The sequence below is a fragment of the Ochotona curzoniae genome, unplaced genomic scaffold, assembly GCF_017591425.1.
Source record: "Ochotona curzoniae isolate NIBS_2020 unplaced genomic scaffold, NIBS_Ocur_1.0 contig_4514, whole genome shotgun sequence".
Classification (NCBI taxonomy): domain Eukaryota; kingdom Metazoa; phylum Chordata; class Mammalia; order Lagomorpha; family Ochotonidae; genus Ochotona; species Ochotona curzoniae.
In genome coordinates, this window is record NW_024466312.1 from 3,568,473 (window position 1) to 3,594,949 (window position 26,477).

At 46.4% G+C, this 26,477-nt stretch overlaps 1 protein-coding gene across 1 annotated transcript in view; it reads right to left on the minus strand.

Annotated features, from left to right (window-relative positions):
- Nucleotides 1-16,917, minus strand: part of MARCHF4 (membrane associated ring-CH-type finger 4) — a 99,114-nt gene extending 82,197 nt beyond the window's left edge. Inside the window, exon 1 of the mRNA XM_040986483.1 lies at nucleotides 16,211-16,917. Coding sequence (XP_040842417.1) covers nucleotides 16,211-16,723 — 513 coding nt within the window. The 5' untranslated portion in view covers nucleotides 16,724-16,917. The remainder of the gene's footprint in view (nucleotides 1-16,210) is intronic.
- Between the last annotated feature and the right edge of the window lie 9,560 nt (nucleotides 16,918-26,477).

The following is a 26,477-nucleotide window of genomic DNA, read 5'->3' on the forward strand; positions in this document are numbered from 1 at the left end:
TAAAAAAAAATTTAAAAAAACAAGACCTGAGGTCTATACACAAGTTTCCTTTTCAAAAAATTTAAAATGCAGGACCTGGGGCCCGGCACAGTGGCACAGTGGTTAAGGTCCTCGCCTTGCACACCCCGGGATCCCATATGGGCGCTGGTTCTAATCCCGGCGGCCCCTCTTCCCATCCAGCTCCCCGCTTGTGGCCTGGGAAAGCAGTCGAGGACAGCCCAAAGCTTTGGGACCCTGCACTCGCATGGGAGACCTGGAAGAGGCTCCTGGCTTTGGATCGGCATAGCATGGACCATTGCGCTCACTTGGGGAGTGAATCATTGGATGGAAGATCTTCCTCTCTGTCTCTCCTCTCTGTATACCCACCTTTCCAATAAAAATAAAATAAATCTTTTAAAAAGCATGCACCGGGATCCTATATGGGCGCTGGTTCATATCCTGGCGGCCCTGCTTCCCATCCAGCTCCATGTTTGTGGCCTGGGAAAGCAGTAGAGGATGGCCCGATGCCTTGCGTCCCTGCACCCACATGAGAGACCTGGGAGAGGCTCCTGGCTTCGGATTGACTCAGCTCCGAACCACACAAACATCCCTTGCCACTTCTTTGGCTTCAGGGTCCCACCTTGTGTTTAGTTAATATTTCTTGCAGGAGATCCTTCGGGCTTTCTTGTCTCTTAGGACTTTGATATGAGTCATTATTCTGCTGAATGGCCCCAATCTCAGGCCTGTCTGGTGTTATAAGCTGTCTGCTCTAATTAGAAAGGGGTGGAAGAAGGAAGAATGTTCCCTCCCCTAAAATGCAGATGTACTGCCATGCACCCCCTGGCTTAGCAGCAGCAGCAATTTAAGTTCAGTGATTGCCTTGTATCTTCAGCCTACCACCTGGTTCCTCACTTCTGAAAGTAAGGAAAATAAAATCCACTCCTCCTTCCCAACCAGAAAAATATGAACTAGTGGCTCTGCGTGTGCTGGGGAATAAGGAGGATCATGGACCAATAAGGCTCCTTCTAACCCTCCAGATAAAAAAGACTCCAGCCAACCACTCAAGGGCATTCTGTGGAGTTAGTGTTCCCAGGTTGGTGGTGGCCAAGCACAGCCAGAACACCAGGCACCTATTACAGAGTCCTGACACTGACAGGACCACTTACTGGAGAGACGCACACACTCCACCCGCTTGCTGGGCCCTGCCCAACTGAATCACCTAGCTTTCATGCTGGGTCTTAAAGCACCTCAGGCAACTTGGAAAACGAGTTGAAAAATGCCTTAAAGGCGTTTCAGCTCTACACATCCCTACTGGCTCACCCAGTGTCAGCATTTCCAAAGGGATCCTTCTGCAGCTCCCCCAGACCTTGCTAGTCACTTGTCACTAGTCCTGGGCTGTCTTTCAGGAGGATGTGCACAGCCCTGGTCCAAGGCACTCTTCAGCTGCTCTTGGAATTGCCTCACACATCATTCTCCTGCGCTTAAATCTGCTTCTCCAGGGCCCCGCACCCAGGGTGCTCACTCAGCCCCTGCAAAGGGAATGGTCACAAAGGGAATGGTTTCACCACGACCACCAGACCAGGGCTACAAAGAACGAGAGAGAGAGAGAGAGAGAGAGAGAGAGAGAGAATGTTTCACGTTTAACTTTAAGGATGGAAAAACTCCTTACAGACCATCAGTGTCTTTCTCTCATGGAGCAAGATTGATGACTATTAGCAGGCCTTCCTCTCTTTGACTCCAGCCTTCAGTGTAATTGCACTCAAAGCTATCTTGTCTGGCTTCTGGCTGCCTTTTTGTAAAACCTGTTTAGTAATTTTTTAAATAGTTATTATTTACCATGATGCAATTAGGTTAGTACAGGGGTTCTTCCCTCCTCGCCTTGCTGCTCCCTGCCATTTTCCCCTTCAATTCTCATTCCCTGAATTATCACAGTGGCGTAGTGCTTTGTAACAGTTGTAAGATTAACTTTCTGCTATTTAAATATGTCATGACATGGTAGGTATATGAAAAGGTTGAAAATTAATATCACACTGTATATGTATATTTATGTGTTTCAAAATGGCAGTGCTTTTATGCAGAAGCAGATGCTTATTGCAACATAACTTTATTTCCAAGTACGTTAGTTTTCATTAATAGTAATATTTTAATAACATCTTTAAGTTTTTTATTTACTTGTTTAGTTTTGCCTGACATGTCAAAAGACATACAGAGTTCCTCCTTGTTGCGGATTCATTCCCTAAATACCTACACTGGTTGGCTGGGCTGGGTCCAAGCCAGGAGCCAAGAACCCAATCCCAGCCTCCTATGTGGGGGAGAGGGACCCGCGTACTTGAGTCATTGTCTACTGTCTTCCAGAATGTGTGTTAGAAGGAAGCTGGAATCACAGCCGAGAACTGAACCCAGGCCCTATGAGACGTGGGATGTGGCATGCCACAAGCACTTTACCAAGTGCCAGACCTGATTTTTATTCACCAAACAAAAGGTCATGTCTGTTTATTATGGGACATTTCAGGCACATGTAAAGACAGTGATAACAGCACTAGAATAAAATTCATGTACCCCTCACTCCGCTACCATTGTGCCAATGGCCAGTCTCGCTTCATCTGAAGCAAGGATTATTTTGAAATCAATTCTAGCCTGTGTGTCAACAGATGCTTTTTGATTTTGAGTTCCAGTCACAGGAGGGATGGAAATTAATTTCATTTGTGAGGAATGTTTCCCGGGAGTACTTTCCATTAAATTGCTTCTTTGGTGGTAAGGAAAATGTAGTGGGAAACGTTTGGTATTAAGTCACATACTCTTTCAATGCCCCTGATTTTTTTAAAGGCAAAGAGTGGATGGATGTCAGAAGCAGGAAATGAGTCAATGGGTATCATATGGCATGTCAGCATGGACTTCACAAAATCCAGACCTCTGGGCTCCGGGACCGAGATCAACGCAAGTCAAGTTCAGGCAAATGGACCAACTGCCTCAAGTGCCTTTCTCTTCTGTGTAAAATGCATCTATTTCATACACAGACACACATACGCATTACCTTCCTTGTCCCACTTTCTCACTGTCTTCCACCCACAAGCACACACACACACGCACACGCACGCACAAGGGCAGCAAAGTCCCTACACACCCACTCACGCCTGCTCATTCACCTGCAGCTGCCCACTTCGGGCTGCTGTTTTCCAAACACGTTAAGAGAACTGAGAGCCACAGGACTGGAAAGCTTTTCTTTCCAAAGCACCACATTGCTTCACCGAGGCTTAAATCAGTAACTCCCAGAAGGATTGCCAAAGGATGAATCAAAATACATAGCCTATGCTAACTCAGTGTGACAAATCGCTTCTTTGGGGTAACAGGTTAAGAAGTGTTAAAGAACTCCAGGACATAACGGCCAGGCTGCTTACACTGACTCTGGTTAATTCTGTTTACAGGCTTAAAATACCAAATTGAGAAAACTTTGCTGCCCCCGCAAAGCTATGTACTGCTCAGGAGTCACTCTGTGGATCTCAAAGCACTCAGCACGCAGTACTTACACCTGGAGAACTGAGGAACCATATTTTCCATCTGCTTTGGGAAGAGGGAGCAAGAGAGGCCAAAAGCAGAACCATTGTTTTGCAGCAGCCATTTCTGCACTGTGCTTGCTAATGACAGCTTACACTCTCTGAACTGGTCTTCAAACCATGACCTCTTATTAGCTTCATGTCACAGAAGGAGTGAATTTCCCAGAACTACAGAGCTAACCAACAGGAAGGTACTTGAAATAGCTTGTGGAAAATGGAATTAGAAGTTTAGTTTTTCTATGCATATGTCTTCAAAAGCACATGAGAAATGAAAGAACTGTGCCTAGATTCCAGAAAAAAATTTTTTTTGCATCAAGCTAAATTTTTATTTCTATCCCATTTTCCAAGAATATTTTGAAATATATTTATACTAGATCAATGGATTTTAGAATGTCTGGATTTTAACCGTGTTTTTCTAATCACCAAAGCCACACTCTTTTTAATACTGGCAATCCTGGGCCCAGCATGGTATAGTTCAGCAGCTAAAGTCCTCACCTTGCACATGCCGGGATCTCATGTGGGCGCCGGTTCGTGTCCCGGCAACCCCATTTCCCATCCAGGTTGAGGACCCTGTACCCAAGCGGGAAACCCGGAAGATGCTCCTGGCTTCAGATTGGCTCAGCTCCAGCCATTGCAGCTGCTTGAGGAGTGACCCATCAGACGGAAGATCTTCCTCTCTGTCTCTCCTCCTCTCTGTATATCTGACTTTCCAATAAAAAAATTAAATAATAAATCTTAAAAAAAAATACAGGCAATCCTGAATCTGTTCAAGTCTGGGAATCAAATTCCCTACTGACATTTTTATTTTATTTTTTACATTTAAATGATTTCAAACTACCACCATCATATAGGCAAGACAGGGGAAAGAGGAATCTGCGCCTGTCCCTGCTCTGGATGACAAATGCCATTTCCTTTCTACTCACACGGTTCTCTTCCCTGCCAACTAGCGGCCCCATCCCCAGCCCAGTGCAATGTCCCCAGTGCCTTTACGGCTGCAAATCTCACGCCTGATGCAGGAGTTTCTTCTCCCCATTCTGCAGCCTCCAAACACCCAGTATGCCTCACGCAATCACCTACGTCAGCATTCCAAAGCCAGAGGGTGAAAAAGAAGATTCTCAGGCATGCCCCCCACAGCGTCTTGACACAGTACTCTTCAGTTTATCCCTTTCCCAAGGCATGTCTTGGTGCCCCTGTGTATTCCATAACTGGTGTATGTGTGCTGATTAGCCTATATAATCATTACTCAAAGTTTAGGTATTTGCTGTTTTTGAAATCTTTGTGTATCAGCTATATTATTATTATTTTCTTACAGCTTAACATTTGTCTTCTAACTTTACATCAGTAAATCTTTTCAAAGATTTATTTATTTATTTATTTAGATAATATTTACATAGTTGATGAGGGCAAAAAAGGTCAAGGGTTACAGGAAAGTGGGTAAAACCATTGCTTCCACATTCTCTCTCTCTCTTTCTCTCTCTCTTTCTGTATCTGGGGTAAGGAGAGGAGATAAATATGTATTTATTTTTAAAGACGAGTTGCAGAGAGGGAGGTATGGAGGAAGAGAGACACAGACAGAGTGAGAGAGAGAGAATCGGGAGCCCCCAACTCCATCCAGTTTCACATGTGGTTGAGGTGGCCCAAGGACCTGGACCATCTTGTGCTGCCTTCCCAAGCACATTAGGAAGGAGCTGCATCAGAAGTAGAGCAGTTTGGACTTGAACTCATGCCCATATGGAATTAGCAGCATCACAGGTAGCAGTTTAACTCACGGCATCACAATTGTTATTTCTAAAGCAGACTTTATGACACTACCTCAAATGAAAAACTGTCATCAATAACCACAGAAAGAACAGGTAGGGGTGCGTGTTGGTGCAGCAGTTAAGTCCCTGCTTCAAACACCTACATCTCTCATCAGTCTACCGAGGTCTGAATCCTGACCCCTTTTCCAATTCAGTTTCCTGCTAATGCACACAGCAGGAAGCAACATGTGATGGTTCAAGTACTTTAGTTCCCACCACCCACATGGGAAACCTGGATTCAGGTCTGTATTCTCGTCTACTGCCTGACCCAGCTCTGGCTGTTGCAGACATTTGGAGAGTGAACCAGAAGACGTTATATCTCTCTCTCTCCATGTGTCTCTCTCAACCTGTGTTTCAAGTAAATAAATGAGCAATATTTAAAAAGAAAAAGGAAGAGGAGGAGAAACAGCAGCAGTTGCATGGCATCCAGGCAATGCTATATTCAGCATTAAAAATAAGTGTGCTGTCAAACCACAAAAGACAAGGGAGAACTTTATGTGTGTATTACCCATTGAAAAAACTAATGTGAAATGCTACACATTGATGCCTCCAATAGGATGACATTCTGACTAACAATATATTGGCAGGAGTTTGGGATTGAAGCAGATGGATGAATATGTGGATCCCAGGGGACTTGCAGGGCCATGAAATGATTTTGCATGATACCAAATTGGTGGTACATGTCACTACACATTTGTCAAAACCCTTAGAACACCAGGAGTGAACTGTGAACTTTCAGTGATAATGATGCGTCAATGCTGGTTCATCGATTACTACAAATGTGGTGTTCCACAGAAGCTGTTACGCTGGGGAGGCATACAGAATCTATCTGTATTTCCTGTTCATTTTCGCTGTAATTTTGAAACTGCTTTAAAAATAAAACCAATTTTTAAAAAAAGAATAAATAACAGACATGAGCAAATATAAACAATGCAGGATTGATAAATGGGACCAAGATGTTGGTATCTGTCCAAAGGCTTAGAGTCTGGCACCTTTGTGTTGTTTGCAAAAGAGACAGACAGCATTGGAAAGGAGTTAAAGATACATTATCACTGTGGTGAGATTTTTCTCCTGGACACAATCATAAGACACAAGACAACTGTAAAGGGAACAATGCTGTCACTTGCAAATCAATACTGTTTAACATTGCATTGGTTTGGGGTTGTCCATTCCCTCTGTGGAGTTTTCAAAAACACCAGCTTAGGGACGGCCCTGAGTGCAGATACCAGGCAGTCACATGCAATGCCAACATTTCCTCGGCCACGTCCTCCTCACGCTCCTGTGCACCCTTGCTCTGCCCCTTGCCTCTGGGGATTCCGAGTCCAGGAAAGCATCAATCTGCACAGTTCCTGCCTAATAAAGATCTCTTAGCGAGGCAGTGAGGATGGAACCAAACAGACAGCTCTCTTAGGAGACAGGGATCCAGGAAGGAGAGGACAGAGTTCAACTGATCCAGACACCACTGAGGCAGGAAAATTTGTTAAATAGAGACACTAGGTCTCAATATATAATTTGGATTGATAGGCAGCAAATCAGCTGGCATGCACTATGATGTTAGCATTAGAGTTAAAGCATCAGAATTGTGAAGGTTCCAGTAACAGAGGGACATAGAAAGAGCAGCTTTCTGCTCTGGGAACCCTCCTCCGGGTTTCAGAGACACATTGATAGATGGGGCCAGCATATGTGTGGATAAGGTCTGGGGGCAGGCCAGTATGGGCCAGTTCATAATATCCACCGGCAGATCTGAAAACCAGGATGGGGTGCAGCACAGGCTGGATCTGACTGCAGCACCAGCCAGTTCACATTAGCGCCAGGACTAGGGGATGACTGTGCTGGGCTGGGCGTCAGTTTTCAGCCAGCATGACCTGGAACAGAAGTGGACCAGGACAGGCCAGGCTACAGCACCTGCCAGCAAATGCCAAAGTGAGACGGGCCATGCTACTGGACTGCTGCATCCACCAACACACATGAGACCGGGGCAGGATGTTGAGCCTGGTAGAGGAGTAGTGGGGATTCCACTGCTGGGCCAGTGCTCAGGCTGGTGAGCATGAGAGCTGGAACTGGGGACAGACCAGGCTGGGCAGGGTATAACACCTCTTAGCCTACATGAGAACTGAGTTAGTGAAAGAGCCAGGTTGGGATATCTAATTGTATTCATAGGTACAGGCATGAGCCAGAATAAGGGCAGGTGGATTGGGCTTTGCCATAGCATCAGCTAGCAAATGCTGGGACTGGGGGCTAGTCCTGTTGAGCTAGACTGTAGAACCAGCTGGAAAATGCAATATCTGGTGTGGGCTGCAACTCCCACTGGTGACCATAAGCACCGAGACTGGGGGGTGGGTCTGGCTGGACAGGTGGTGGCACCCACTGGCATGGGTGTGGCTGGAGGATGGAGTCAGGTTGAGTTAGGCTTCGATGCCCAAATGATGTATACAAGAGCCCAATGGGATGTGGGGTAGACTGAACCAGTCCACTACACATACTGGCAGGCACAGGAACCAGAGTTGGGGGCCAGTGCAGTGGGAGTTATTGAGGGTCACTCTGACTGGGCTGCACCTCCCCCTGTGGTATGTGGGGGCCAAGCATGTGTTGGGCAGGGCTGGGTTGAGCTGCTGCACCCAATGTATTACTGAAGATGGAGGGCAGAACAAACTGATTAACTACCCCCGTCAAGCTTGATAGCAAATATCTGGGCTAATGAAGACTAGGAGGTGGACTATGACTGCCAATCAACCTTGGAAGGATTTCCTCATCCATGGAGCGGTGATACCAGCATCATCTCAGAACTATTGAAACCACATGAGCAGGACCCTCAGAAAATGCTCCACAATGGGAACCTGTGATGACATCAGGTGGCAGTTCCCCATCCCTTGGGTAATGCGGTGGTTGGGAGTCTGGGCCTCCTCTTGTATCTCCCTCTCCCCCATATACAAGAAGAAGAAAAAGAAAATGTGTAAACAATACTCTCACCCACTATCCCCTAATCCTCAATCCTCCCAGCCTGATCAACTATGTAAACATCATCAAAACTAGAATTTAAAAAAACGTAAAAAAAAAAACAAACACAATGAAATACAGGTTCACGGTCATACAGTAAGTACCCACCATGATCACCTGGCTGGGAAGCACCTTGAATGGGAAAGAAGTCTGTGTTCTTACTCTGCAGCAGAGGGAGCAAAGGGATGCTGGCCAAGCAGCCTCAGGCCAGGACAATAATCACAATGATTATAGGACAAGAATCATCATCAATTGTTATTAGAGAATCAGGAAAAAGGTTGGATGAAATCTCAAAGGATCATCATCTCCCCCATTGCTTGGCATTTTGATTTACAAACACACACACACACACTATTATATCAATATTATATACCTCTACCATGAACACACCAGAGCCAAAAATAACACTAATAATCAGAATTCACATATGCTGAGAAGAAAGAACAAATAATGAAAGCTCCTACTTTGTGCAGAGTTCTATGCCAGCCACAAAGGTAACTTTAAGAAGGTTCCTTTGGAGGCATTGCTGAAGATTCTTATCACATTCAAAATAATTTTAATTTGTCCTCCCCAGTAGTTCTATGAGCAGGCCCTGGAGAAAGGAGCGCAGTTATCTGTTGTCCAAGCCTGGGGCCTCTCTGCTTTTAGGATGTGAGTTTGTTCCTTGTATCACACAACTGTATAAAGCCTATTATTTGCAGGTTCTCCTTTTTACCTGACTGTTTGTGTCTACCTGGAGCTTAGATTGCAACTTATTCAACTATGCCATCGCGTCGTGAGGTCATCATACCCGTGTGCACCTCATTTTTTGCTTTGAAGCAAAACAGAAGAAAGTATTAAACATGTACTATTCATAATGCACCCATGTAAACTCCAGCTTACATAGACTGCATCTCAGGAGGGGGATGGTGTGCAGCTCAGGCCGTACCGGATTTGCTTGCCAGCTCCTTTACATCCAGGCTCACTTCCAAGTTGGCTTCCTGCCCAGCAAACAAGAAGCAGCTCACTCCACTCCCACATTCCTTTGAGTCTCCCCCTGTAACAACCCCCCCCCACCCAACACACAGAACACAGCTGGGTCTCTCCAACACACCAGCTGGAAAAGGGAGAGGAAGGAGAAGTGAGGAAGGAGGAGGGAAGAGAGACAGACAGAGACTCTACATTTCACTGTCACTGTGCAAATCCATATTTCACTCTTCCCCATCAGCCTTATTAAGTCACTCTTCATATGCAGGCCATGGAAGCCACACCTAATAAATTAGCTAACCCACCCCAAGCTGATGCAGGCTGGTGAGCCAAGTGAGCACTATAAAGAATCCACAATTGATCTGAGAACTGCTCCACAACCCTCATGACACCAGGTTTCTCCCCTCCATCTACCTTGGGTTCTGTCTATAAGCACAAAATAGAGGCACTCAATGTTTTTTGAGCATGCAAGTGCATGTAAAAAGTATCTATACCTGTGAATTAGCCGGTGACTTAATAGTGGGAGCTGAACAACCTTGCACCCACTTCAGTAGTCCACTAGAGTACTGATTAAAGTCTCACACAGAGGTCTCCAGCTCCCTGCTTGTGGCCTGGGAAAGCAGTCAAGGATGACCCAAAGCCTTGGGACCCTGCACCCATGTGGGAGACCTGGAAGCAGCTCCTGGCTCCTGGCTTTGGATGGACTCAGCTCCAGCTATTACGGCTACTTGGGGAGTGAACCAGTGGATCTTCCTTGCTGTCTCTCTTCCTCTCTGTATATCTGACTTTCCAATAAAAATAAATAAATCTTTAAAAAGCAAGTCTTACACAAACAGATCCCTTGAAGCTTCCAGTGTAAGACTTCAGTTGGTGTAGCAAGAAATCAAAAGGCTATAGTGAAAAAACTCATGAGTTGCCATCGATAACTGGGATGGTGCTTTAGCCCTGTATCCATGATGTCTGTTGTCCTATAGGCCACAAAAGGCTTGACTTCTTATGGTGACATGTGCTTGGTACAAATTCACAATCGCAGCAATCACATGACAACCAACTTGAGATTACCAAAAATACAGGACAGAAGATTGTTTACAATCTTGGCTGAAAACACATTTGTCTGTTCTGTGTAATGTGCACACTAGAACACGTTTTGTTCTGACCCCTTGGATTGGAAGGAATGAAAGGTTACCCCTTCTTGCTTAGATTAAAATTTCCCACAATAAACTCATTATATCAACCTCAAGTCTCGAGCTCAAAGGGGATCCTAGGGAACATCCAGGCACAGCCATCAATGTTTCCCCTTCTAAAGCAACCTAAGCTATCAGCTTTGATGGGAAGCTCTTTCTAACATCAAAACCCAACCTGACTTCCTGGATATTCCATCAGAGATCAAGGTACTGTCCTTTGTGCCCCTTCTTGGACACAGCACACTTCTGGCTGTTATTTTTCTCCTGGATGTTCTCTTTTCATCAGTAACCCCACCTGAGGAGTTACCCACTGAATGAGCTCCAGAGGCTTGTTCAATCAACAAATATTTATAGAGCATGAAGCAGACGCAAAGCACTGATCTGAGAGCTGATCATCCAATGACAAACACAGACATACAAATCACTTATTCCAGGGATCTCACAGTGCCTTTACAATGTCTCCCTTAAACACAGACAATAGTCTCCAGCTTCGGAGGGCCCTGCCCTTCCCACTTCTTTTCATTTGCACATATTCCCCCAAGGTGTAATCTACAAGATCAAGAAAAAACGACTCCTCTTCTGAACTGTGCTCTAATTATTGGGGATCCTGGAACTCCTGCAAGGATGGCCCGTAGCCTACTTCCAAGACCTGTACAACTCCCTCCTTCAGATTTGTTAATTTGTCCTACCTAGGTGAATGGTGTAAGCCTGGATGGGGGGGGGGGTGCAAAGCACAGACATAAACACAACTGGAGTGCATACATATGTGTGTGCAAAGCATATATATGGTGTGTGTTAGAGTCGGTAATGGAAAAAAGAATCAGAGAGGTCTGTGGATTCAAACCTTTAGATTGTCCAGGAAGTGTACCTATCAGGATGGGAGGACAGCATTGATTTAGGATAACTATCAATTAGGTTTGTTACTTTCAAATATTCAAGTTCTGATATGTGAGTCCCCATTTACACTACTTCCAAAGGCTCCAAAGTGGTAGGAGTTGAACCACCACACACAAAAATGTAAAACTGAACCATAGTGCTAAGGAAAAACTACACCACTTGGGTATCTGATAAAATGCTCTACTTGGTCTCCATAACCTGGAATCTCATGCATCTTGGGTGGCAGGGGGATCTCCAAATTCTCCTGAGCCCTGTAAAATCCTTTCCTTCTTTCCAGCAACCCAGAACACTGAGCAAAATATTCCATACTATTTTTACCCCTTCTGGACATGGCTCCAAGGAAGCCAGACCTAGAAAGAGAAAGAAGGCTAAGAAAAGGTTATAAATCATTGTGGACTACTGCCCTGCCCTTACTCTACAAATTCCTGACCAACACAGTGAATTTCATCCTTGTACCCATCTCTAGGCACTGCACAGCTGCCCAGCCTGGCAGGCAATTTCAGCTCTTTGTCAAGGTATCAATGTGTCTTACATCCCTTGTTCCCAACTGGCTAAGCTCAGCCTCACAGTCTAAATCAACTTTTTCTCATTTGGACCTCAGCAGCCACAGAGCAGCCTTTCATGACTGAGAGAAAAAGGTAGCAAATTCCCCCACTTGTCTCTGCAAATAGGCAACCCACCCACTAGCCACTTTTAAACATGCATCTCTTTCTCTTGTACCTAGCTTTACTGTGATTCACTCAGGCTCACTGTGCGTTCTTGATCTCCAGCTTCTGTGATGTGTGAGGTATACCACAACACATCTTGAGGGCAGGGCCACATCTACCCTGTGTCCCCAGGCCCTGCTCAGCACAAGAGCAGCCAGAGGTATGTATTTAGATGTTGATGATGGAAACCAAGTTCAGCCCTCCGGGCCTCCCACACTGTGAGTGCACAAGAAGCAATCCACTCTCACAGCCAGAACACAATCCCAGCACCCCTCCCGCTGCCTGACAGCTGGGCACACTCTTCCTTTGAGACAGGAAAGGGGAGCACATTCTTGCACCCAAAATCATAATACTACTGTTAATGATAATAATAATATATTGTGACATTACTCTAATGGTGTTCATTGACTTGATGATCACAACAGTCTAATGAAGTAGGAACTACCATTAGGATTCCTGTTTTTGTTTTAAGAATTACTAATTTATTTGAAAGAGAGAGGAGAGCTTTTCCATTAATAGGGTTCACTCTCCAAATGGCTGCAACACTTTAGTCTGGACCAGGAGCTAAGAACTCGATAAAAATCTCCCACATGGACTCCTAAGTCCTTCCTCTGCTGCCCTCCCAATGTGCATCAGCAGGCAACTGGACGGAAAGTACAGCCGCAGGGCCTTGAAGCAGCACTCCCACTGGGACTCAGGTTTCACAAGTGGCAACACAAACCACTGTACTACAATGCCAGCTCCCACTCCAGTTTAAAAAATAGGAAATCTAAGCTCCACAGAGGCTGAGCAGCTTATAAAAACCCCTAACTGGACCACCTAGATTCAGAGACCTCATGTGGCCTTCTATCAACACTATCCTTTGGGGTAGATGAACATAGATAGCTTCAGACAAACATAGACAGCAACGGGTTGCTAACTGCACTCTTATCCTAACTCTCACAGGTCCCTGGCTCTTGTACAGCATGAACAAAGGTCTGAGAAAGGACCGCAGGCACTCAGTAGCTTTCCATCATGGAACCCAATAAGCTCTCAATGTATTTTTCTTTTTGCACAGCTCACCCCGTCTCTTTCTGTCTTCTCTTCTTTTTCACCCATGCTAAGCTTGTTCACATTCAGGCTTTTGGACTTGCAGTTTCCTCCATTTGGAAAGCTCCTCCCCACATCCAGGCATTGCTGGTTAGGTGTTGGCTCAAATGGCTTTACAGAAGCAGATTTTTCCTGCTCCCCTCTCTAACGTGGGGGAATCGTTCTCTCATTTCTTCATGTTAGTATCATCACAGTGCACAATGCTATCTGAAATTATTCTGTTAGTTTGCTTGTTTATTTCTGTGTCTCCACCAGAATAGCTTCAAGGGAGCACAAGATTCCATCTGTTTCATTCACTCCTGCGTGTTCATTACCTGGAGCAGCAACCAGCACACTGTCTGCCCAGTAAGCAGATTGTTCAGTGGATGCATGCATGGGTGAGTGGCTGCACAGTCCTTTGTGAATACTTCTGTGTAAAGGTGGAGTTCCACATATAAGGCAAGCCCTTCACAGGAAGACACCAGATTTTCGTTTTGGTCAATGTTTTAGCCCCTAGAACATAAGTAAATGACTAGGGAAACAAGTGGGAGGAGCAGCTGTTTAGTTCCTTTGTTTGGGCAGGGAAAAGACCAAGACATTCAGCTACTGAGATTGCAAAGCTGCCTATACTCCTTCCACGACCATGTGCAAGCAATTGCTGGACAGCTCTCTCTCTCTGAACAGAAGCAAAATGACAAAAATCTCAGCATGGCTCTCTTTCTCCTTGCCCCACCTCCCTTTTCTAGAATTTCACCCATGTCCTTTCTTTTGTCTCCCTTCCTCATGAAATACTGTGAAGTCAACTGAGGAGGAAAGTGGGAAACTGCGCTTCTCACATCTAGGGTAGAACCCATCCTGCTCTCACTGCTGGTGTAACACAATCCCATTAAAACCTCCTGGCTCTTGCTTGGATAAAACAAATCCCCCAAATGTAGTAATCATATACAGGATAAGCATCCAGTCCTAATGCAAACATGCACTCCTAGTCCTCCCACATAACAGAGAAATCCAATCCTTTATTAGCATGACCTTTTTTGTCAATGCTTTATTTATAACAGACAATAAAAATGAACAAGAAAAAAAAAGCACCTAATCTCTGACCAGACCTTGTATCACGTGAGAGCATTTCACAACACTGCTAACGATCTTTTTCTTTTTGTAATAAAACACAGCTTTTTCATTATCAAAACACATGCTTATTATAAACTCATCCTTTCCTGGGTACTTTCATGCTCATCGTCTGCTGGATCTTCCCAACACACCTATAAGGGAAGGAAGGGAACAGAGAATGGTGTCTTCAATTAAGAGAAGTTGGGAATGGGACCCAGAGTTGTTACAACTATTTGAAGATGTTCACATATCAGATAAAATGTTAATTCAGGACCTCTTCCAAGCCCTGTCATTCATAAGAGAAAAGGGTGAATTTGTCAGAAGAAACACTTCCAGCACATGTGTGACATATAGACTTGAACCAGTCCATGGGAGAAAAGAAAGAAATCGCCAACAAAGGTAGGAAACTAATTTTTTAAAAATTAAAGAAGAGGATTCTGACTGGGGGAAGATCCTGCTACAGAACATCCCCAAAGTGAGACTCACCCTTGTTGCCAGACAAGCCACCACACCCTGTAGCTCTACTGCAGGTTCAGCTCTGGAAGTGGCCAGAGCACAGAAAGACAGACACTAAGCAGTCATCCTGTACCTTTTGCCCAACTGTTTTCAACTCTAAGCAGTACTGTATTTAATACTTCAGATGATCCTACTTACAAGAAAAAAGAACCCAGCACTCAACCTGCATCCACTAGACATCTACTCACACTAAAATCTACCTTTCTCTCCCTTACAATCCTCAGGCTATGGGTCCAGGCATTACTTGTCCCTGAAGTGCTTTGTCCATTCATAGCAAAAAATAAAAATGAATGGAGATGTCAACTAAGCCAGCAGCTCACAGAGCAAGCCCTCTAAGAACATGAGCTAGTTAGGAGCATCAGCATGGCTCCCTGTTGCACTTCTACTTGTTCAGGGAGCACCAAGTGGCCATCCCTCTACTTGAAGAAACTACTGAAGAAGTGAGTAACACGAACACAAAATGTTCTCCATGTTTAAATCAGTCTTCTAACTGTATCAGGTTTTCGGTCGAGTCTTTCATAGCTATGATTGTTTGGAACGTGTTCTGACAACCCTTGAGGAATGCACACATGCTATACAGCCTTGCAGACACTGGATTATGATGGAACAGCAAGTGTGTCTGTGAAGATCTGAATGGACAGGATACGGAGAATCGGCCAGACCACGACAACCCTAGTTCATGTGACAGATGGTATACCTCATCCTAGATGGGGAGAGTTCATACAACAGTCGAGACTGATACACTTCAGGTGGAAGATGAACAAGTAGGAGAGATCCCTCCTTTCTCAATGACATTTAAATTCACACTCACTCTTACTTGCCTACTCACTTTTAAATAGGAAACCTTGAGATAGCCAAAAGTATCTTAACAAACTTCAAGATCTTCTTGAACCTGGAATCCCTCTCCCATGCCTCCTCAATGACTAGAACACATCATTGAGGACGTCAACACGAATCAAAGAGCAAACTGATGGGATTTCAACCCATGAGACCAGGCAAAGAGCAAGGTCTTGGTACACTTCCACAGCAGGAAGAAGTTTGTATCTAGGACTGAATCTGTGTTGATTTTACTAATAACAAATACCATAAAAGGATCATTTGAAACAAGTATGAACGTAACACTGAGTGCCTTCTTTGCACTGCCTTGGGCTCTCTAGTCACCAGATACTTATGGAGCCTTTGGATGGGCCTGAAGTCACTAGCATTAGAAGAAAATGCAAAACTAGAGTAAAACTGAGCCATATACCCAGCTCCATCAATAACGAGACACCCATCAGTCAAATTTAACCACAAGAAGCATCATCAAGGAGCTTTCCAACTTAGTCCTCACCCTAGAGACAGCCCAATGATTTTCCCAAAGCAAATGGACAAGTCACAATATGCAAGACCTGGAGACATCACAAGAAAGTGGGAGAAAGGAGAGAGGGACTCACCTGCTCCGGCCCCTGGAAACAGATGCGGCAGAGTGGGGTTCTCATGCCACTGTCCAAGCTGCTGCCCAGTGAGTAGCCATCCTCAGCCTTTTCCTTGAAAAAGTCATCAGAAGAGATGCTGCTGGGAAGGGAGCCAGGTGGCTCTGGGGCTGAACCACCCCAGTCATCTTCCACAGAAGGTGGCAAAGGCGGTGGAGGTGGCAGAGGAGGGGTCTCCCTGCCCATCACCTCTCGAGGACCCCTCCAGCCTGCCCACCCCCCGGCAGGCAGAGCCGGAAGGGTGTTATTGTTGGCCGCCAAACCGGGGAGTTGGGGGTCGCCGTGCATGGGCAGGGGCGCTGGAGGGGGGCGCCGCAGTAGGAAAACCTTCAGGTCATTGAAGAGCATGCGGCAGCGGCACTTGAGGAGACCCTGGTGGCGCAACATCTGGGGAGCTGGGGCGTACAATCCACAGCAGTACCAGCCACAGCAGCAGCAGCACCACCAGAGCAGCCCACTCAGGGGCACAAGCATGTGCCCAGAGGAGGCCACACGCCCGCACGGGCCAGCCAGAGTCTTTGAAGAGGGAAATAGGTTAGGTTTGAGGGGTCCACAGTGTTTCTGTGTAGTGGAGAAATTCGCCTTCTCACTGGATGTTCTTGAAAACCCTCAGAGCAGCAAGTGTATTGCCCCCAGGGCTGAGAACTGTCCGTCTCTGTTCTGAATTCCACCTGGAAAGCCCAACAACAACAAGTCTTCGTTGCCCAACCTTAGACTTGGCTCTAGGGGTCTCCTTTCTGCCTTGTACCCAGGATACTGGTAGGAGCAGGGCAACAGAAGAACTGCTGAGGATGGGCTGGTAGAGTCTTGAGAACAATATCTAAAAGTTCCCCCAGGAAATCATTTCTTCTCAAATTCCTAGGCAGTAAGAAATCTCTTTCTTTGCTATAAAAGGGTGGGGAATATTATAAAGTAAACTTGGAATGGGTTGAGATCTGGGCTTAAGGGGAGAAAAAAGTAACACAATGAGAGAATTGAGGCTGTATTGTGGAAGAGAAAAAGATAGTTTTCCTCAAGTGGCAGGAGGCTGGGGATAAGGAGCAAGGTGGTGGAGGAGGGCAGGATAGGAGAAGTTTTATTTCTGCTAGGCAGAAAACTGGGGCAATGAACCCCTAGAAGCACCAGAGTGGCTTTTAAGAGAGCTTAGGGTGTAGGTTGCAGATGAGATTGGGTACAGGGCTTGTGCTTCACCTGTGCAGCCAAGAGGCTGGGCAGAAGAGGAGAAAGCCAATTAGGAGATCCGAGGTGGGAAGAGGGAGAGAAAGAGGTTGGGGAGGGAGAGAAAGGGGAAAAAATGGTTTAACCCTTGCAGGGCCGCTTCCTTCCTGAGCTTTAAGATTCTGGCTGGAGGAAGGATGTGTGCGTAGGGGTGGGAGGGCAGTGGAGCAGAGCAAGGGAAAGAAAAGAGAGGCGTGTGGGAGGGGACAGCAAAAAGAAACAGTTACATTCTCTCAGGCCCTGCCCCACCCGTGCTACAGTTCTACAATCCTCGAATCTCCCCCTCCCCTGAGTTCCATCAAGGGTCCCTCCTGAAGAGGTGCCCGGAGAGGGGCAGGTGCAGGTGCAGGCGAACGAGCGGCCTCGCCTTGTCCTCCTCGTCCTCCTCCTCTGGGTCGTCGTCACCCTCCTGGTCCCGCTCCGGGTCTGCCCGCGCCCGTTGCCGCTGCTGTGTCGGCGGAGACTGCTGCTTGGCGCCCGGGTGTCTCCGGGGCGGGGGCTGCTCCGCCTCGTCCTCTGGCTGCTGCCCGCCGTCCGGCGTGGTCGCGACTCCCGGCTTCATGATCCTCCGCCTCCTCCTCCTCCTTCCCCGGGGGCCGGCCCTGAGCCCCTGCGCCCGGGCAGCGCTGCCATGCAACCAAGCGGCAAGGCGCGCGTGGGGGTGGGAGCGGCTGAGGAATGAGGCGGGGCGGGGGCAAGGGGAAAAAAAATGTAATAATACTAGTGCAATAATCCGGTCTTCAAATCATCAGCGAAGGGTGCTCCGCAGGGTGGGAGGCAAAAGAGAGCGGTGGCCAGGTCGGCTGTGCTGGCCTCACTGCCCCCGCCCAGGGCGGCCTCGGCCGGCTCTCGACCTCCACCCCCGGCGCGCCCCTCCCTGCTCCACGCTGTCTCCAGTCCGCTGTGCTGGCGACTGCTGCTACCGCTCTCCTCGCAGACGCAGCGAGGTGAGGCTCGCGGGCGGCGCCGGCTGAAGGTGGGCAGCCGCAGGCGAAGCAGCGCGGCCCAGGTGGGAGGCAGCCGGCACTTGGTTTCAGCGTGGTCCTCGAAGCGCCCCGAAAACCGTGTATAAATAGATCTCTTGAAAAAAGCCGAAGGAGGAGCAGAGCGCAGCCCCGGCTGCCGCCAGGTGTTGTCGTCCGCCGTTGCTCGGCACCCGCCGCCGCGACTGCTGCCCCCCCTGGCTCGCTTCCCAGAGGGGTGGCGCTGGATGAGAGGTGGCGGGGCGGTGCACTGGAGCCCGGCTGCCCGGAGCCCGGCAGGCTCTCGGCGATCTCCGCGGCCGCCGCGAAGCCTCTGCTGCCTTCAGCACCGGGCGAGTGGACAGCTCCTGCCCGGGGCTGCGCGTCACGCCGGTGGGGGCCTGACGCACACGCCACCGCTGCGGAGCGCTGGAGGAGGGAGAGGGGGCGAGAGGGAGAGAGGTTGGGGCGAGAGGGCGCCGAGCTGGAGTAAGGGTTGGGGAGGGACCGAGGGAATGGGAGGGAACCAAGGGTAGGAGGAGGCAGCCAAGGATAAGGCAGCTGGGCTGCAGGGGCGCGAGTCCGGCACTAAGTCGTGCCTTTGCCTCCTATCCCCGCAGCAACGTCCTCGGGCGGATGGAACAGTGACGGGTCTTCTGCCCACAGTGCACTGTCCCCGCACCCCTCGGCGCACAGCTAGCCAGCCACCTCACAACCAGAGTCCATTCCCTGCCCAGAGCAGCGTTTAAAGTCTCTGTCAGTCCACAAGCCTAGAGGGAGAGGAAGTTGTGTGACTTCCACACTGAGGCTGGGACTCGCTGGAGACCTAGTCTCTTCTGACGAAGACTTCAGGTGAAGGAGGCGCTTGGCACCTTCAGACAGCGAGGGGAATGCTGGCTTCATTTTCACCGGTTTCTTCCTCTGGGATTGAAGCCGCAATGGGCAGGATTGGAGACTTTTAGGTCCACCTTGACACTGTCCCTCAGCCAGGACAGTCAGGTTGCTCCAGGCGCATCGGTTGATGTACATCACCATTGTCATCGTTGCTCCAAGCTATGTTTCCTTGCATTGTGAACCACAGGAGATCCGGAGCAATATCGCAGCCCACAGCCCCTTCTCGGTCAACATCCCCACCTCCTCCTTTCCAAGCCGTCCACTGAGCCCCTGGCAAGGAGCAATTGGAACACGGATTTTAATTTCCTATCCTGGTTCTTCTCTGACTCATCTCACCTAACATTCTCATAGCATCTCGAGTGAACAGAGAGATGTCCTTAAAATGTGAAGAGTTAGAAAAAAAAAAGGAAGAAAGAAACGCAAGGCGGTCTGTAATAAGTATTCAGTATCTGCACCTGTAGATTCATATCATGTAAAACTTTGGATTTTGTTTCTGGCTTTCACTCACACACACACACACCCCTCTAGAGTCAATACATTACAGTGAGTCATCTGCACAGCTGTGGCAATGCCTTTAGAAATACTGTCACCACAACAGAGCAAGCAAAATACCGGCACCACGATATTACTGGCATGAAGTTTGGCCCAGTGAGTCATAAGAAAATGACCCCTTTGCTGCCATCTTCGTTAACAATTCATTCCTACAAGCTTTAGGAAGTGAGGCCCTGTGTCTAGTTCTTGACCAACCCAGGGTGACTGCTGGTCTGAATTGTGACCCAGCACCCAACAAAGATGCAAGATTCAGCTCAAGGTGAGTGATTTGGAAATGACAGTGATTATAATTATTGGTGTTGGCATGAATACTGTGCTACAAAAAAAGAACTTCTTTATTCTTTTTAAAAACTCCATTTGCCCTCAGACAAAATCATCTGTACTCCACATCATCTTGTAGCTGCTTCTGGTACTGCGCAGACCATACTCTGTAATAATTATCTCATCATACATTCATCTCCACCCCTATGACTCAGAGCTCCTTGAAGGCAGGCACTATTTTACTTATACATCAGCACATAACAATGCCTGAAGTCCAATAGGTAGGTGATCAAGAAAATGAACAAATGGCCTTTATGTTGCAACGGAGCACTCACATTTGGGACTTTCAGCTTGGATACACACACACACACGTTTTCATTCATGCTTGAATATATGACTGACCCAAAACTGAGTTCTAAGCTTTTATGCTTACAAAACGCTAGTGTCTGGTGTGTTGTGCAAGTAAATTGGAAAGGAGACATAAAAGCCACTCAAAGCCTGTGCTTTGTGTCACTAATAGACCTCCATCCACTTCCTGTACCTTTGACTGGGGTCTCCAAGTTCTTTTACTTTGCCACCAAGTCCTTGAAATGACCCGTGTCCCTAGGAAGACTGGCTTTTCCAACCCTTGCACTGAAAAGGAACAGATTCATAGAGCAGGAAGCCTTTAAGTGTGGGAAACAGTGGGATTGTCTTTGAAAAGACTGAGAAGCATGTACGTCCTGTTTTGAATACAAAGCAAATCCTAGAAAACATCTCTCTTAGTTTGGTTCTCTGTACATTGGTTTTGAATCATGAACATCAAGAGTAAAAAGAATCATGAAGACATGTTAAATCACTGAGTCACCAGTAAAACATTTAAAACGTGTTCATTGAATGTGGGGTTCAAGGGCAAATAGATCACTAAGTCACAAGATGGCGGCTAACAGAAGAGTCCTGGGCGAGGATCAAGGCCACTAGGTTACACATGGCGAACAAGATGGCGACCAAAAGAAGAGCCCTGGGCTTGAACAAGTTGTTTTCAAGAAAGACTGATTGGCCGGGAGCCATTTCCATGCTCATCTGCTCCTGGCCTATGGGAGGTGGCTTCCACAGTGGTGCTGATGACAGTTGGCTCTTAGTTCTCCTCCTCTCTGGGAATTCCTGGAATTCCTGGCCTGAGGCTGTTCACTATTTCATATAAGAATGTGTGTTTCTGAATAAACCGGAACTGCTTGGACTGAACCCCTGCCACGTCTGTTTGTCTCTGGCGCGAAGGGAGGCTGAATGCAGGCAGTTGGCTCACCCCCTCCGAAAACAGGATACTAGAGGATCGAATCTGTGGGGAGGGAGCCCCACAATTGAACAGCAAACCTAGGTCAGGAAAGATGTTGGAAGATATCGGAAACATGGAAAGAGTTGGTTGAATTGCATCCTTAAGGCCCTGGTATTATAATCATGCATATAATCACAATATGAGGGTAAGAGATACAATGATAACTCCTACAAAGGTATGAAAGTTTGGGGGATGGTTACAGAGGGAGATACACTTGAAGCTTGACATCAATTAAGAGAGGTGGAAAGTGGTGGAGGAAGATGAAGATAAATGCCAGAAAGCTCTGGCAGTCTTTTTTGACCAGTGACATTTGAACTGAGTTAAAATGCGGGTAATTCAGAGGTGAGACATGTATGCCTGGCAATGGGGAATGTGGAATACTCTAGCTCTTCCATTCGGGAGAGCTTGAAGATAAGTAGCTTGTAGAATTAAAGTCAGAAAGGTAGGCTGGACCAAGATTACAAAAGCACTGAAATGCTACTCTGGGAGAAGATTTATTCATTGACCAGGTACTTGTTTTAATGGTCTTAAAGATTTGGAGCTGAAGGTGAAGGGCAAAAATAAACTTTATCTCTGAACAGGTTAATTAACTGGATGGGATTTCATTGCTAACAGGTGGAAAGCAATCAATATTTTTCATTTCACGCCAGAAAGTACTCAGATCCTTAATAGATTTATTCTTTTAAATGAGGTTGTTTTCAGATATATTTCATTACATACAGAGTTGCTGGGGTCATGTGAATTAGAAAAAAAGATGAGGAGTAAAAGCCTCTATAAAATAGGCTTCAGGAGGAAATATTAGGAAACCAGAGATTCAGAGAGGTCTCATATTGAAGCCCACTGCACTTGATCTTCCAACCAAGGAAACAATGATAATTCTTTGCCAAGACAAGAGGGCACCTGGGCTAGAGGGTATTTTACAGAGCCTTTAAAAGAAAAAGGTCTCGCACAAAAACTGGAAGTCATGCATCTAATCCTCAAGATAGTCTGCTTTCTGTTACACCATGGTTGACTCCCATAGAATCTATACCTTCTCAGGAATGATTGCAAATGTTCTGCTAATCTGTACATTTCAATGGCTACTATATCCTGGATCACACACTCTTTTCATGAGCACTTAACAATGCCAGGATACCTATTAAAATTTGAAACTCTTAAGTGCCACCACAATTCTACTGATGAAGATTTTTAGGTGAAAGAAAGGGAATGGAACATGGGAACTCATATTTTGATGAGTACCTTACCCAAGTGGCTTTTTGAGAAAAGATTGATTTTCTTATATGAAAAACAGAGCAACAGAGAGAATCTTTCATTGGCTGGTGAATTCTTTGACTGACCATAACAAAGAGGGCTGATCCTGGTCCAAGCTAGGTTCTAGGAACTCTATCTGGGTCTCCTACATGGGTGGTAGGAGCCCACGTGCTTGGCCATCTTTCACTGCTTTCTCTGGCACATACCAGGAAGTTGCATCAGAACTAGAGCAGCTAGGATGCAAATCAGCATGTGAATGTGGAATGCCACTGTCACAACAGTGGTTTAACCCACAGCACCATCACAATGATCTTCCACATGAGTTTTTGCTCTTCTAAAGTCCTTAAATGATACATCTTTCTTTCTACTTTTTTTTTATTTTAAAGTCAGATATATAGAGAGGTGAAGATAGAGAGGAAGATCTTCCAACTGTTGATTCACTCCCCAAGTGGCTTCAATGGCCAGAGCTGTGCCTATCGGAAGCCAGGAGCCATAAGGCTCTTCCAGGTCTCCCACATGAGTGCAGGGTCCCAAGGCTTTGGGCCATCCTCCACTGCTTTCCCAAGCCACAAGCAGGGAGCTGGATGGGAAGCAGGGATGGTGAGATTAGAACCAGAGCCCATATGAGATCTCAGTGCATGCAAGGCAAAGACTTTAGCTGCTAGGTTACCTCACTGGGCCCTTTTCCTATGGGTTTTTATTTTTTTCAGTTTTTTTTTAATTTTATTATATTTTGACAATCTTTACACAGTTAATTAGGGTAAAAAGATTCAAGGGCTACAGGAAAGTGGGTAAGACTATTATTTTTTCCATATTGTTTCCTTCATGTTTAAAGGGGGGTATTAAGGGAGAAAGCCCACCCAATTTCACCGTCCCCAGGTCCCGGATGTAGGGTATGCTCTGAGGTTCTTACTCCAGTGGTTTTGATATTTCAACAGTTATGAATCACTGCCAATCTTACCACTCCAAGCACTATGAGGTCATTGAAGAATCTACTGATTGACATAGTCCATCATAGAGTCTCTGTTTGCCCCGTATTTCACTGCCAACATACTCGGCCCTTGCATAAACCAGCTCTTCCTATGTTTTTAAGATAAGAAAGCAGAGGCTTGGAGAAAAGGCTAAGACCATGCCATTGGTGGATACCAAAGTTGATTCTAACGTAGGTAACTGGGAACCTGAAAGTGATGCTTTTTTCACTACGTAACATGGCTTTTAAAACTAGATTTCCAGGTTCTGGGAGGGGGCATGTAGTCTAGTAATTAACTGGCATCCAATATTGAAGTGCTAAGATTTGATCTCTGGCTCCAACTCCTGCTCCAGGCTCTTGCTAATGCAGGCAATAGGGGGACAGAGTCTGCCTAGCCCAAGTCATTGAGCTGTTGCTCTCCATGTTGGAGACCTAAACTGCATCGCTGGCTCCTGGCTCCTAGCTCCTGGCTGCAGTCCAGTGCCACCCATTGGGAGCCTTTGAGGAGCAGAATAACATACAGGAATTCTCTCTTTCTCACCTCACTCTCTCTCTCTTCCCTTATCTGTATCTTTGTCTCCCTTTCAAACATATAAACACATAGTTGTCTGTCAGTCGTGCTGCTTCCCATAGCTAAAAATCTCAGGCTAATAGATTAGGAGTTTCTAATATGACTCGCAGTGATCCTGGCCTCTCAGCACTCATACTCTTGTATAATTCCCTTCTCTTAAATGTGTTTGGACCTGGTGATTTGTTTTTAATAAACAGAACATAACAAAAGAGTTAGGATGTCATTTCAAACAGCAGGTTAGAAAAGACTGACTTCCACTTCTCTGGCTCACATACTCACTCTGATGGGAATCAGCTGCTATGCTGTCAGTTGTCCTATGGAAAGACCCATGTAGTGAGGACTTAAGGACGATTGACAACCAACACCCAATGAGGAATGAAGGCCCTTTGTCCCACAGCTCCTGAGTAAACAAATGCTGCCAACTGTCACATGCGTGAACTTGGAAACGGCTACATTCTCTGCTGGGCTTTGAGCTGAGGGTAGCCTTAGCCAATGCCTTCGTTGAATATAGCCTCATGAAAGTGCCTGAGCCAGGGGACTAGGCTAAGCTGTGCCTGAACGCCCAGCCCACAGAAGTTACCAGATAAATGGAATTTCTGTAAGCGCCCAGACAGTAACGCAGCTCCACCAGCAGCACATTGACATAGATAACTACGCTCAACCAAGGTCCATTTCTCTGCATGTAAGCAGAGATTTAAAGAGGATTTAAAGAGATAATGCTTTGGAAATACCTTACTGGACCTTGTGGAGAATGAAGTTTTAATAACTAAGGGCTCTTCAGAAATAACTATAACAAACTAGGAAGGGAAAATTATCCCGTTTTCCCCCCCATTTCCTCATCTAGAGAGCAGGGATTTTCTTGTTCCTCTTTGACTCCATGTACCTAGGTTAGTAACAGTCTTTAGTAGGTGCTTGATAACATCTGTTGATCGGATCATGTCTGTCATCACCACAGTCATCATTACTCCAAACCGTTCCTACCTCACTTAGGGACCATGGAAATCCCAGAAAAAGATTAAAAGCTCATCTTTAAATTTTCTGTTTTTAGTTTGAGATTTGGAGTTACAGAAAGATGGAAAGTTGCAGAGAAAGTGAGATTTTCCATCTGCTGATTCACTCCCCAGAAGGTTACAATGCGCAAGGGCTAGGATAAAGGCAGGAGCTTCTTTCAGGGGTGTTGGCACGTGTTGTAGCAGGAGCTCAAACTCTTGAGCCATCCTCTGTTGCTTTTCCCAGATGCATTAGCAAAGAGCTGGATCGGAAGCGGAGCAGTCAGAACTCAAACCAATGCCCAGGTGGGATGTCGGCGTTGCAGATGGTGGTTTTCCCAGCTACATCATGATGCTGGTCCCACAGCCTGCTCCCAGTCTCAGCCTTTCACTGCGCAGCTGGAAGGGGGTAATCTGAAGTGGATTGTAATATCTTCTCCTGAATCTGCTCCTGACTTGTGCACCTCCAAACCCATCCTTCTCAAGGAAGACAAAAAAGTGTGCTTAATGACAGGAGTGCACCATTTTCAAATAATTTGTTACAAAACACATGACAGCTCACTCACACACAGGGTGCACAAAGCATCAACTGCAAGGTCCATACTTTCTGTGCCTCAAGGTACTCCCATCTAAAGTCAGTCTGATCCCATGCAAGGCATTGCAAGTACACATATGAGAACTTATAAGGGGAAGAAAAGCTCCTTGAATGCTTTGTTCATGGACTTGGACTCAGACCTTGGAGCACATTTTTTAAAGTTTATATTTTAAAAGTTGAGAGGCAGAGAGAGGGAAAGAGAGACATCTTTATCTTCTGGTTCACTCTTCAAATGCCTGCAACAGCTAGGGCAGGAACAGGCCTACTCCAGTAGCTCAGAACTCAGCCCATGTTTCCTGCCTGGGTGGCAGGGATGCAAGCACTTGAGCGATCATCTGCCGCCTCCTAAGTGTGCATCAATAGGGTTGGAAGCAGAGCCAGGTCTAGAATTCAGACTCTCTGAAATGTGATGTGGAAATCTCAAACAGCATCTTAACTGCTGTACCACAAATCCTGTTCCAGCAAAGAATCTTAAGGATCACATATGATGCTGTTCAAAGTGGATTCCTGGGTAGATTTTCACCTGCAGGGGTTCTGATTTAGTGTATCTAGAATAGAATCCAGGCTATGCATCTTGGATCAGTTCTTTGGCCCATACTAAGTGAAGCAGGTGGTGCATGAGCTCCACTGTGAAGACCACTGATTTGGAA